This window comes from Mya arenaria, chromosome 6 (assembly GCF_026914265.1).
Source record: "Mya arenaria isolate MELC-2E11 chromosome 6, ASM2691426v1".
Lineage (NCBI taxonomy): Eukaryota > Metazoa > Mollusca > Bivalvia > Myida > Myidae > Mya > Mya arenaria.
The window spans coordinates 79,177,041-79,191,298 of NC_069127.1; the positions used below are offsets into that span (position 1 = coordinate 79,177,041).

A 14,258-nucleotide genomic window follows, 5' to 3' on the forward strand; every position below is an offset into this window, starting at 1 on the left:
AAGTAGAAATGTTGGACTCGGGTACCCGACCAACAATGACCTGCAGGCATAACCACACCTGGACCCATATACAAATGTTTCACACCACAAATTAAACACAACATAGAATATTAGTAATACTGTTTCATCCTGTGACATGAAAAATAATAGGCCCTTCTTAATTAAACAAGAGGTGTCATAAGACAGCGCTAGACTACATTGTTTTGACTTAGAAGAGATTACAAGTATGATGTAAGGCCACACCAAATTAATGTTTCGTTCCTCGGATTTTTGCCAAAAAAAATTGGAGCGAGCAAGCGAAAAAAACGAAGCGAGCGCAGAGCTAAAATATATTTTTCCTTATATTCAATATAAATGAGAAAGATTGTTCAATATAATTGCCCTCAAAACCATTTTAATGCCATCTTGAACTGAACCTCTAATGGACATTAGGAAAATGTCGGAATGCATACTATTTATTCATCCGTGTTTAGTACAAACATATGGATAAATCTAATTTCTTATATAATTAAAACATACTTTAATATGACGATCATTCATAATAATAAATAACCCTGCTTTTAGTAAAAAGTTTGAAACTGATATAAATCTACCTGAATAATTTTAACATCATATGCAACTGTATTTAGACATACTAAGGATTGATTTTGGATTTGTAAAAAATGATCACTTACACAGGCATCATCAAACATCAATCTCCATATAACATAGACTAAATTTTGTTTTTATTATCACAGGAAATGCAATGACATGTGCTTATCAAAACAAAAAAAAAACAAGGGTATTTTTCAGAGTACTTTTTTTGGTTATTTAGATGTTTTTATGTACCAGCCAATTGTATATGCCCCCCAAGTCTGGAATAGCAGGGACTTTGACTTCCGGTCTCTCAAAACCCGGGTAAAATCCCCGACCTGTAGAGACACACTGCTGGTAAAATCCCCGCCAAATGGCCGCGCAACCCCGGATACCTATGTGAGGCCCATTCCCGACTATTTTCAATATGAAGACAAAACCACATTCACTAGGCACTGCGGGGCCACCTGAAAGGTATAAACACAGCCCGTAGCCTCTGCTGTCCCCGGTATACCCCTGGAACAGGGCGAGGGGTGGGCGGGGCAGTGGTTACAATTGACACGTGCATTAGTATGATTACAATCCCGGATTATGCTGCAAATAAAAACAAAATATAAGATGATAAACTTAGGCTTACTTATGTTGAGGTGTAATCCAGACCATTGTTTATATCGCTATTTGTGAAAAGATATTTGTTCAAAAATGTTGTTTTGTCAGAATTTGATCAAAAATGAGCTTGATACATCAATTTGGACCAAACAATGACTCATGTTCCAGTTAAGTTGCCCTGTCAATTTGCGATTCTAGTTCACTTTTTAATTTGATTGTTTTATTGCTTTTGACAGGCACATATTACATCATTATTGTATTTACTTCTAAGTCAAAGCGGCGTACATAGTCGAGCGCGCTGCCTTACAACAGCTCTTGTTCTATTAACAGTAACTTTGACCTTGACCTTGATCCTAGGGGCCTCAAATGCTTTCCCATGAAAGGTCTCCATAAACTCTTTGTATATACCAAGTTTGGTCACTATATGCCAAACCTAGCTAAAATTTGATACATTAGGTGTCTTTGATGCTGCACTCCCACCAGCCAGCCCGAACAATGACGCAAGTAATAACTTGTTTTCACTTTATGAAAACCTGGTTAAGAATAAAAAAATGTGCCTGTCCAAAGAAATTAAAAGAAAAAAAAGGTGAATCAAGGGCCATAATTTGTATTTTGGGTTAAAATGATGTTATATAACCTTATTGTAACCTTCTTGCCCTAAAACTTAAGCAGACACCGACGCTGGGGCGAGTAGTAAAGCCCTCCTTATTCTTCGAATAATCAAGCTAAAAATATATTGAACAATCACTTTCAAGTTAATCAACCCAGGTAGAACTGGAAATATTTATATTGAAAACTGTTTATATATCATGTAAAAGGATGGGGATATGAATTTTCCAGTCATCCTTTCATTTGTGACACAAATTTATTGATCAACTGATATTTTTGGTCTTATATGTTGCTGTATGATAAAAGTTCCCCTGTATCCACAGCTAAGTAGTTCCCCTGTATAGAAAGCTAAGTAAATCTGGAATACTGAAATCAATAAACAAGAAAGCATCACTTTATAAAGTTTATTATGTCTATCAGATATAAATTAAAAATAAATAAATAATAAAAACACATAAATAAAATATTGTTTATACTCAACACTTTGTGAAGATCTGCTAGCATCGCAAACTACTCGTAATATGGATCACTTATTGTAAGTACAAAAACATTTCAATATGACTATCACCATCCGATTGTACAAATCTGGTTAAGTCTTGGTCAATGATAGCCAAAACATTTATTGGAAGGTCAATATCTTTCCGACAATTACTATTTACCCATTAAATGTGATCATTAAATGTGCACACTAGCTTAACAATAACCTGTGAAAACTTAAAAAATTTGAAACATTCATTTACACCCTTTAGTATTGTTACAGTACTTTACTTGCAGAAAACAAAGACAAGAACACCTATGGAAATAAAGGTAGCTGCTGTATTCTTCACACACAAACAACATGTCCTTTTTTACCAGTCAATCAAGGGGCATAATTTATCAAATATTTTAGAATTATTGGAATCACTACACAAACGATATAGTTACTGGACAAATATTAAATGTGTACTAAATGACATGTCTACATCAAAAGTGTTTTTCAACGTTATGGCCAACCCACTGACAATTACATCAAAACTGATAAGATATTTTCCCTGCTTCTTCGAAAAACAGACAAACTTATACAAAACTTCTGAAAAAAGGTAATATGAGCCTAATTTTGGTACAATATTGTTTGATTGCTTAATTCATTTAAATAACATTTTAGGAAGCAATACTGAAAATATCATGATGAGATCTCTATAAGTTTACAAGTAAGACCTTGCATTGACCATTTTGAATACTAAATTTAACACCACTTTAAAAAGTAGTTATCCCTATATTCTCGAAATTGTTACATATCAATCTGAAAACAATAACTGGCATCTGAGAATCCATATCGGCTGAACAGTTTTATATATTGGTTTTATTTTTAATAAACACTTATGGACCTTGACATTTATTTGACAAAACAAATAACACAATGGTAACAGTTGGAAAGAATAGAAAACTGAAAATGGTTGTTTTTTTTCCAACTTCTGCAGTCATTGTTTGGTTTAAAGTCTTAGAAAAACTATTATAAAATAAAAGACATGACGATAAGAGAGAGCAAGGCAGAAACCTAAAGAAGTGATAGATTACACTGTTTTTACAAGGGAGGGTATAGAATGCTTAGTTAAGTCAATAATGCATTATAAAACACACAGGTACCGTGAATGATTTATACATGCACAATGTATCAACAGTAACCATTGGTAACCATGAACTTATCTATGCATGCACAATGTATCAACAGTAACCATTGGTTACCATGAAATTATCTATGCATGCACAATGTATCAACAGTAACCATTGGTAACCATGAAATTATCTATGCATGCTCAAAGTATCAACAGTAACCATTGGTTACCATGAAATTATCTATGCATGCACAATGTATATCAGCAGTAACCAATGGTTACTATGAAATTATCTATGCATGCACAATGTATATCAACAGTAACCATTGATAGCAATGAAATTATCTATGCATGCACAATGTACATCAACAGTAACCATTGTTAACCATGAAATCATCTATGCATGCACAATGTTCATCAACAGTAAACATGAAATGATCCATACAATGTATAAATCACAATGAATATCACAGACAACAATAATATAGTAAGTTTAACATCCACTGATGTAAATACAAACACAAAACATTTGAATAACAGTTCACATCATCACTTTAATGTGAAACTCAATAATAGTATGTATCAATAGCAGTTTATTGAATTCTTGCAATAGGGTGATGTATTTTACCATCAGTAATCACTATAATAACCCACAGAAAAGTACCCAAAATAGCAAGTAACTGAACATTGCCATCTTTAATTCTATGTTTACATTGGTTACTGGATTATTGATATGCACTGTAACTGTAAGATGATTCTATTTGTTGGTTCTCGTTTTCTACTTGCGGACATAATCCAATACAGATGATGACACATGGTTCGTAATTGAATAAGAAGCATGAAAACTTTTACCACAGTAATAGTATATCTCCAGCAACTATGCGACTGTTTGGATTTATCGTTCATTTATCCCAAGCCTAGTATCTTCTGAAAACACCTAACATTGGAACCCTCTGGCTCATGTTAAATGGAGACAAATTTGAAGTCACTAAATATTGACAACAGTATGGCCAGCTACAGTGCTACTGTTGGATTTATTTATAATTCTCTCCATAACTTCCTCTAGCCTTGTAGCCGCTGAGAGGTCACCTGTCACACGTAGCCGCCCGCTCATGTATGCGGAGAGGGGCTTCAGGTTCCCGGAGAACATTCTCTGCATATCCTGCGTGGTGAGCTCCAAGGTAACATCTGGGTTTCCTCTCGGGTCTGGGCCCTGCCCTACCGACCCTGTACCTGTCAACAGTTGGACAATGTATACCAAATACCAGTAACTTAAATTGTTATACTGCACATGGTATTCATTATTTCTTGCTATAAATGTCCTTTTAAAATGTATTATTTGGTGTTTATTATCAAAAACGAATCTAATACAATTCTTCAGATAAAGAAAAAGAAACACACACATACTCCGCTTTAAATATAAGAACAAGTGCTAAAGAAGCTCATGTTCACTTTGCTATGTAAAACTGTTCAGCATTGTAGTCCATTCCAGTATGTATAAACATATGAACAAGTGAATCTTACCATGACTGAGATCCAGGTAGAATGTGCCGCCGCTGGGTCCGGACAGCTTAAACTGGTATGTGGCTCCGACAGCCCTCACCAAACTCTCCCCGAGTACCCCACGGACAAGATCCACAAGACTACCGGGTGTAACCTTTACCTCCACGGCAACATCCTCACACCCAACCGCCCCGTCTGCATCACCCATGGCAACTGTTTCCATGTTGACCTCTTGTTTCTTGGTAGTCATGGACGGGGCCATATCTGAATTGGAAGGCGGTTGTGAACTAGTTAGCTAGGCCCATAACTATGGCTATAATAATTTTATATGATAAAATATTATTATCCTAGTACTTCATGTAAGTGTTTAATCTTATGTTGGTGAAGTACTTGGATAATAATAATTTACCATATAACTATGAAACAAGAGCATTGCAAGGGAATGCCATGGCTTGTTGTTGTTTTTTTCAGTCAAGCAAGGGGCATAACTCCAAAGTTATTAAAGCCATAGTTCTGGACCCAACAACACAAGTGTGCATTGGTATCAGGTGTACCAAGTTTGATGTGAATATCTAGAAGAATATTATCAAGGCCAAGGTTAAATATTTTGCACGCCAACATGAACAAGGCCAAGGGTATTACAATAACTCAATTTTTTTATTACAATAACTCAATTTTTTTATTGAAAAAACAACACACAAGCTTGAAAACTTAACACCAAATCATGACAAAATTGTAAACTAGTAATTGACTCTTTGAAATGATACCTCAAAAAATTACTTCTCACTATGAAAGTTATTGAAAACAAGTGAGAACAATAGCCCTTTTACTAAAATTATCTACCATAGTCTCCATTGTACACAGAAAACACGGTCCACTTCTATACTGCTTAAAAACTGTAGGCTACTTGCTGTGTTTTTGGCTTTTTATATACTTGGGCTGCAGTTGCTGATCATAAACCCCAGTCTTAACAATGACATTAAACATTATTGAACATAGGTACCTGGAAACAGGGACTGAGTTAATTGCTGGAACACCTGTGAGATCCCTCCCTGGCCCCCAAGCCCTGGAAGTATGCCAGGGTCCTTCGCAGCCTGTAACACCTTGATGGGAGACCTAAAAGAAATAAGTTTAAATAACAAGTTAGGAGAAAAAAGGTATTGTTTCATTCAATGTTTCATTTTATTAACGTTTAAACTCCATGGTACAACATAATTTAGATATAACATGTATTTTTTTTATTCTTATGGTAAATACCGAATATTAATATTGGCTTAAGGCTTAAGCAGATCACTGAACATCTTTTCAACTACAAGATTACTCACAGTTGTATTCTCTCTAGCACTACGCCCCAGGGAACAGCAGTGTTGTTACAGCTCTCCTGAAATCGGGAAATAATCATAAACTCCACATACAACAATTGTTAGTTTCATTATTGTGTGTCTCATATGTTTTGAATAATAAATAGGATTTTAATTTCCCATAATTGATTGCGGTTTCTATCATAAAATAAATTCTACTCAATACAAACAACAACCTGAGCATAAGTATAACATACATTTGACATTCTCCATGAGGGTGATAGATACTTTTGAATTGCTCTATGAGAGCTATCATTGCCTTCACACCCTTCCCCTAGGACTAACATTACCTCTTGAGATGCTCCATGAGAACCACCATTACTGTGACTCACTCCATGAGGTCTATCATTACCTTGACTTTCTCCATGACGCCTACTGTTTCCTTGATTTGCTCCTTGACAACTATCACTACCATGACTCACTCCATAATGACTACCATAATCTTGACTTGCTCAATTACAACCACAACTTCCGTGACACATTCAATGAACACTTTAATTACCATGAGTCTCTCAATAACCACAACCATTACCTTGACTTGCTCCATGACAACTACCAATACATTGACTCACTCCATAAACACTACCATCACCTTGACTCACTCCTTGAACACTACCAATTTGCCTTGACTCACTCCATGAACACTATCATTACCTTGACTAACTCCATGAACACTATCATTACCAATTTACCTTAACTCACTCCATAAACACTACCATTACCTTGACTCACTCCATGAACACTATCATTACCTTGACTCACTCCATGAACACTATCATTACCTTGACTAACTCCATGAACACTATCATTACCAATTTACCTTAACTCACTCCATAAACACTACCATTACCGTGACTCACTCCATGAACACTACCATTACCTTGAGTCACTCCATGGACACTATCATTACCTTGACTCACTCCATGAACACAATCATTACCAAATAACCTTGACTCACTCCATGCACACTATCATTACCATGACTCACTCCATGAACACTATCATTACCTTGACTCACTCCATGAACCCTCTCATTACCTTGACTCACTCCATGAACACTATCATTACCAATTTACCTTAACTCACTCCATGAACACTACCATTACCTTGACTCACTCCATGAACACTATCATTACCTTGACTCACTCCATGAACCCTATCATTTCCTTGACTAACTCCATGAACACTATCATTACCAATTTACCTTAACACACTCCATGAATACTACCATTACCGTGACTCACTCCATGAACACTATCATTACCTTGACTCACTCCATATAGCCTATCATTACCTTGACTCACTCCATGAACACTATCATTTCATTGACTCACTCCATGAACACTACCATTACCTTGACTCACTCCATGAACACTTTCATTACCTTGACTCACTCCATACAGCCTATCATTACCTTGACTCACTCCATGAACTTTATCATTACCATGACTCACTCCATGAACACAATCTTTACCAATTAACCTTGACTCACTCCATGCACACTATCATTACCTTGACTCCCTCCATGAACACTATCATTACATTGACTCACTCCATGAACCCTTTCATTACCATGACTCACTCCATGAACACTATCATTACCTTGACTCGCTCCATGAACACTGTCATTACCTTAACACACTCCATGATGACAATCATTACCTTGGTTTGCTCCATTATGACTATCATCACCTTGGTTTGCTCCATTATGACTAACATTACCTTGGTTTGCTCCATGACGACTTTCATTACCTTGTTTTGCTCCATGACAACTTTCATTACCTTGGTTTGCTCCATGACCACTTTCATTACCTTGGTTTGCTCCATGACCACTTTCATTACCTTGGTTTGCTCCCTTACGACTTTCATTACCTTGATTTGCTCCATGACGACTTTCATTACCTTGGTTTGCTCCATGACGACTTTCATTACCTTGGTTTGCTCCATGACGACTATCATTACCTTGATTTGCTCCAGTACTACTTTCATTACCTTGATTTGCTCCATAATGACTATCATCACCTTGATTTGCTCCATGATGACTCCTATCATTACCTTGACTTAATCAATGATGACTATCATCAACTTGATTTGCTCCATGACGACTTTCAGCTCCATGATGACTATCATCACCTTTATTTGCTCCATGATGACTCCTATCATTACCTTGACTTACTCAATGTTGACTATCATTACCTTGATTTGCTCCATGATGACTATCATTACCTTGACTTGCTCCATGATGACTCCTATCATTACCTTGACTTACTCAATGATGACTATCATTACCTTGGTTTGCTCCATGATGACTATCATCACCTTGATTTGCTCCATGACGACTTTCATTACCTTGATTTGCTCCATGACAACTTTCATTACCTTGACTTGCTCCATGACGACTTTCATTACCTTGATTTGCTCCATCATGACTAACATTACCTTGATTAGCTCCATCATGACTAACATTACCTTGACTTGCTCCATGAAGACTTTCATTACCTTGATTTGCTCCATGACGACTCCTATCATTACCTTGGTTTGCTCCATGATGACTATCATAACCTTGATTTGCTCCATGACGACTTTCATCACCTTGATTTGCACAATGATGACTCCTATCATTACCTTGACTTAATCAATGATGACTATCATCAACTTGATTTGCTCCATGAGGACTTACATTACCTTGATTTGCTCCATGACGATTATCATTACCTTGACTTGCTCCATGACGACTTTCATTACCTTGATTTTCTCCATGACGATTATCATTACCTTGACTTGCTCCATGAAGACTTTCATTACTTTGATTTGCTCCATGACGACTTTCATTACCTTGATTTGCTCCATCATGACTAACATTACCTTGACTTGCTCCATGAAGACTCCTATCATTACCTTGACCTACTCAATGATGACTAACATTACCTTGACTTGCTCAATGATGACTATCATTACCTTGATTTGCTCCATGACAACTTACATTACCTTGACTCACTCCATGACAACTAACATTACCTTGACTTGCTCCATGACAATTTACATTACCTTGACTCACTCCATGACAACTAACATTACCTTGATTTGCTCCATGACAACTTATATTACCTTGACTTACTCAATGAGGACTAACATTACCTTGACTTGCTCCATGAGGACTAACATTACCTTGACTTGCTCCATGAAGACTCCTATCATTACCTTGACCTACTCAATGATGACTAACATTACCTTGACTTGCTCAATGATGACTATCATTACCTTGATTTGCTCCATGACAACTTACATTACCTTGACTCACTCCATGACAACTAACATTACCTTGACTTGCTCCATGACAACTTACATTACCTTGACTCACTCCATGACAACTAACATTACCTTGATTTGCTCCATGACAACTTACATTACCTTGACTCACTCCATGACAACTTATATTACCTTGACTTACTCAATGAGGACTAACATTACCTTGACTTGCTCCATGAGGACTAACATTACCTTGACTTGCTCCATGAAGACTCCTATCATTACCTTGACCTACTCAATGATGACTTACATTACCTTGACTTGCTCAATGATGACTATCATTACCTTGATTTGCTCCATGACAACTTACATTACCTTGACTCACTCCATGACAACTAACATTACCTTGACTTGCTCCATGACAACTTACATTACCTTGACTCACTCCATGACAACTAACATTACCTTGATTTGCTCAATGACAACTTACATTACCTTGACTCACTCCATGACAACTTATATTAACTTGACTTACTCAATGAGGACTAACATTACCTTGATTTGCTCAATGATGACTATCATTACCTTGACTCACTCCATGACAACTAACATTACCTTGACTTACTCAATGAGGACTAACATTACCTTGACTTGCTCCATGAGAACTATCTGTTTATTCTCTATATCCTGCAGGTCATGTTTTGTGAGCGAGTTCATCACAGAGTTTCTAACAAGCCCACGCAGAGACGTGTTCATGTCCTGTACATTTGTCACAGACTTGATCGCATCAGTGATCCTGAAATACACATCGGCACCCAGCTCTATGATGCCCGCATCTGTTGTTATCAGCTGAAAGAAATGAAGTAGAAGTATCTTTCGTTATTGGGAAAAAGGTTCCCAATATATGACACATTTATATCATTATAGAAGTGGGAGATATATGTATGATTTTTTCTTACAATACCAGATATACATTTTACGAATATGCAGGCTTTCCAGAGTTGGTAGAAGACAATGAATTTTACTGCCTCATGAAATAACATTACATGTACATCTGAAAATAGTAGAAGTTAATATCTTTACATAAATGTTATTACTCTGTAAAAGCAAACATGTAAGTTGTATTTGTTGCAAATGTGTATAATTAGATTACCTGTATAGGAGGGACATTAAATGCCTTTATTCTCATATCAACTTTCTTCACCCTGTCAATACATGGCAGCACAAAGTTAACACCTGGAAAAAAGAAGGTTGATAAATGCTATACATATATATATATATAAGTACCAAAGAAATCATTGTTTTTTGTGAAACTAATAGTATGATTGAACATTTTTTTAAATATTGTGTTGCGCAATAGACATTACATCAGTTATCATTAAACCGTATCGTCCTGAAGTTTAATTCATTCATTTTTCCATCCCATATATATTGTCACTATCTGAAGCTCACCAGGGCCCTTGACCTTCTGTAGCCGTCCCAGTCTGAACACAACCAGTCTCTCACATTCTGACACTGTCTGCAAATAAACAAATATTGAACATCAGTAAGGAATGATTAAAATAAGTTTGTGTTAGACCAACTAAATCAATAACACAATTGGGTATGCAAAGACATGTTTTATCACTTGAAAAAGGCTAAAATTGCTGAGACTGGGTTTTATCCAGACAATATGCGCTGCATCACTTTATAGTCATCAATCTTTGAAAGTTTGGTAGAAATCCCATGAAAAACGTAAGAGCAGTTGCGAAGAAACCAATTTTAAATGTAAAATAAGCAAAGGTCAATAACTCTTTCAAAAAATAGTTGAATCAGGAAAGCCCGACAATATGCGTTGCTTCACTTTATGATCATAAATCTGTGAAAGTTTGGTAAAAATCGAATGAAAAATGTAAGAGGAGTTGCGAAGAAACCAATTTTAAATGTAAAATAAGCAAAGGGCAATTACTCTTTCAAAAATGGTCGAATCGCAAAAGCTCAACAATATGCGCTGCTTCACTTTATGATCATCAATCTGTGAAAGTTTGGTAGAAATCACATGAGAAATGTAAGAGGAGATGCAAAGAAATGAATGTGGGACGGGTGGATGCACACACGCATGCACGCCTACCATTACTATATCCTCTCGCCTTTTCAAGGCGGGGATAATAAGGTGGATCCATCAGCACTCTGTCTTTTCAAATTTAGGAGTTAAATAAACCATTGCAAGCAAAGATGGATCTTCAAGTAAATATGACGCAATCAGTAAATGAAACATCATAGTTTCAGGAATATGACTCTTAAAACAAAACAACCTTCAAGAAAAAAACAAAAGGTATGGATAAAGATAGGAGTGTTTTGTTTTTTTAAAAGTATGCAAAATTTCAAAAAGTTGGGTTTTTACGGGCAAAAAGTAGGGATAGCAGGGATCTTAACTTTTGAAGAATTAAAGGTCATCTGAACTTTTTGACCAATTATGTTGTACATGTGTTTGATGAACTTGCCTATAATCTTATTAAAGTAATTGGGCAGCTAGGGAACAGGTCTCCCCGAAAAATTTGAAATTGAGTGCTTCATTTCTTGCATCCTAGGTCATTCTGAGGACAATTTATGAATATTATAACTATTAATGTGCATTTATTACATATATATTACACACTATTATTTTTCAATCTATTTTCACAGAAAAGTAGAAATGGTAGGGCTTTTGAAAAAAAATGTATGGAAAAAAAGAGCCTTACATAAAAAGTTTGAAAACAATTATACGGTAAATCATACAGACTTCTTGCATAAAGTTTACTTCAAAGGATGTCAAAGTGACAAATTTTTAAGTATAATACCTATTTTTGATTGTCATAGTCCACTAAATCATATATATATTAGCACACTAACCTTTATGACAAATATGGCTGAGATGGGGAATGTGGCGATGCAGAACAGCACACACAGCACAGTGATCAGGTACCTGCATACCCTTGACAACAGAGGCTCCTTCACTGAAACTCAAAGCCAAATTGTCACAAATCAATACGAACCTATAGGCTGATTCTTACAAGCTGCACCATTAACTTCATATTCAAAACATCAACAACTGAACTTTTTTTTTTTCTTCATTTTTTTTAATTTTTTTTATTTTTGTATTAAACCATTATTATTCAAAACTTACAGTTTAATAAGGGATTCCGAATCAGGGGTAGTTCCGAATCAGTCGTTTAAATTTATCTGAGAATGACCTGCATATGAAATTTTTCTTACATATGTATTGTGTTTGATGCTTTGTTATTGCTTACAACAATTTTAGAACGTGTACACATCAAAACTGCCTTTGTGTACATGTTTACAAATATCGCACATGGAACAATTTTACTGACGCACCGGTAATGGAAATGAGCTTTGGGTGAAACAACATCAAATAAATAGGTAAACAAGTGGTAAATACTTGTTATTTTGGGTTTTTTACATAAAATTGATATTTACTTTAACAGATGCTAGCACCCCACAAAAATATGTTGAGATTAAATATTGATTTTACATCGAAAATCTTTGGCCTTATCCATGTTTGTTTCAACATACATGTGTTTGACAATTCAAGTTGGTTTTGAAACGACCCCCAACTTCAGAGAACAGAAGATGCAGTGATTGGATAAAACAGCCAAACATATCACGTGATCCTAAACACCTTCAATTGATTCGGAATTCCTACAACGAGTGTGTATATTTAGACAACAAGATATATGAACTACAAAAGTCTCATCATAACTTGAAAGTAATATAAATCTAGTCCATATATATGAGCCCCTGAACAAGTATTGTTTCATTTAACTGACTATCCTAATATTAATACAGCACTGGATTTGTCCTTACTGATTCGGAATCCCTTACTCGACTGTACTGTTCTAAATCCAGTTATAGAGATTTAGGTTTGTTAGAAGTAGTCTTTCACAGACTTTATGTCAGAGACAATTATAAACCAAATTGAATTACTTTGTTTATTGTTATTATTCTGATCAAACACCAAAAAGGAAATTCATAAACTATAAACTACGCACCAACTGATACAGAGAGGCCATTTTGAGCCATGCGCTTGTCATCTAGTCCATATGAGAAGATGGACTTGTAGTTTTTATCTGCGATTTCCCCTGTTCCAAATGCGTTATAAGAGGAGAAGTCAAACGTTACCCTCTGGCCTCTGTCTGGGTCCTCCGTAGAAAGTCTGGTGTATTTTGCTGCCATAGTTTACCTCATCTGGTGCACAAAATAGATCATACTTTAATGTAAATAATAAACTAGATTGTACTTGTAACATCAAATAATAAAGAGCAATTTAGTTGAACAATCCGGACATCAATTATATTATCCAGCAACATCTAGGTTTTTACAAACTGTTCTTTCTACTTTTATGTATAGCAAGTTTAAATAAAATCTAAAAACTATCACTGAACATTACTTTATAATCAGTGATATGTAACCTTAAAAGATGCGAAAATATGTTACATGGCCATATTACCTTGCAGTTATAATTGAAATATATCAAACAATGAAATAACATTAACAATCACGTATTGGTTCTTATTAAATCGAATAATTAACATTCCATGAAGAATATTAATATTGTATTGCAAAATGCAATCAACGCTTTAATTGGGCAGCGTCTTTTAGAGTAGTTAGTGTTTAATCGACTATTCATACAATAAAGTAGATTTATTTTAATAGTTTGCAGTTTTTTTTATCCATATATCCTAAATAAGCCTGAATATACTCCTTTTTATAGATCTTACAT

General features: G+C 35.5%; 1 protein-coding gene across 2 annotated transcripts; it reads right to left on the reverse strand.

Moving 5' to 3' along the window:
- Nucleotides 1-2,181: 2,181 nt before the first annotated feature.
- On the reverse strand, nt 2,182-14,121 carry LOC128239467 (stomatin-like protein 1). Of its 2 annotated transcripts, none has more exons than XM_052956111.1 (10): nt 13,986-14,121; nt 13,528-13,723; nt 12,371-12,474; nt 10,952-11,018; nt 10,653-10,735; nt 10,145-10,348; nt 6,215-6,270; nt 5,893-6,005; nt 4,911-5,153; nt 2,182-4,619 (listed from the first exon to the last, which is right to left on the reverse strand). In XM_052956111.1, the coding sequence occupies exons 2-10, from the start codon at nt 13,709-13,711 to the stop codon at nt 4,375-4,377; spliced, it is 1,299 nt and encodes a 432-aa protein (XP_052812071.1). In that variant the 5' UTR covers nt 13,712-13,723; nt 13,986-14,121; the 3' UTR covers nt 2,182-4,374. The 2 variants fall into 2 exon arrangements, with proteins under 2 accessions (XP_052812071.1, XP_052812070.1); XM_052956110.1 differs by having other exon boundaries at nt 12,371-12,480.
- Between the last annotated feature and the right edge of the window lie 137 nt (nt 14,122-14,258).

Coding starts and splice junctions, on each gene's coding strand:
- LOC128239467 (XM_052956110.1), bottom strand. CDS start 13,711: ATGGCAGCAAAATACACCAGACTTTCTACGGAGGACCCAGACAGAGGC. Junction 5,154..5,892: donor AACTCAGTCCCTGTTTCCAG/GTACCTATGTTC, acceptor CTTCCAATTCAG/ATATGGCCCCGTCCATGACT. Junction 4,620..4,910: donor CTACCTGGATCTCAGTCATG/GTAAGATTCACT, acceptor AACTGTTGACAG/GTACAGGGTCGGTAGGGCAG.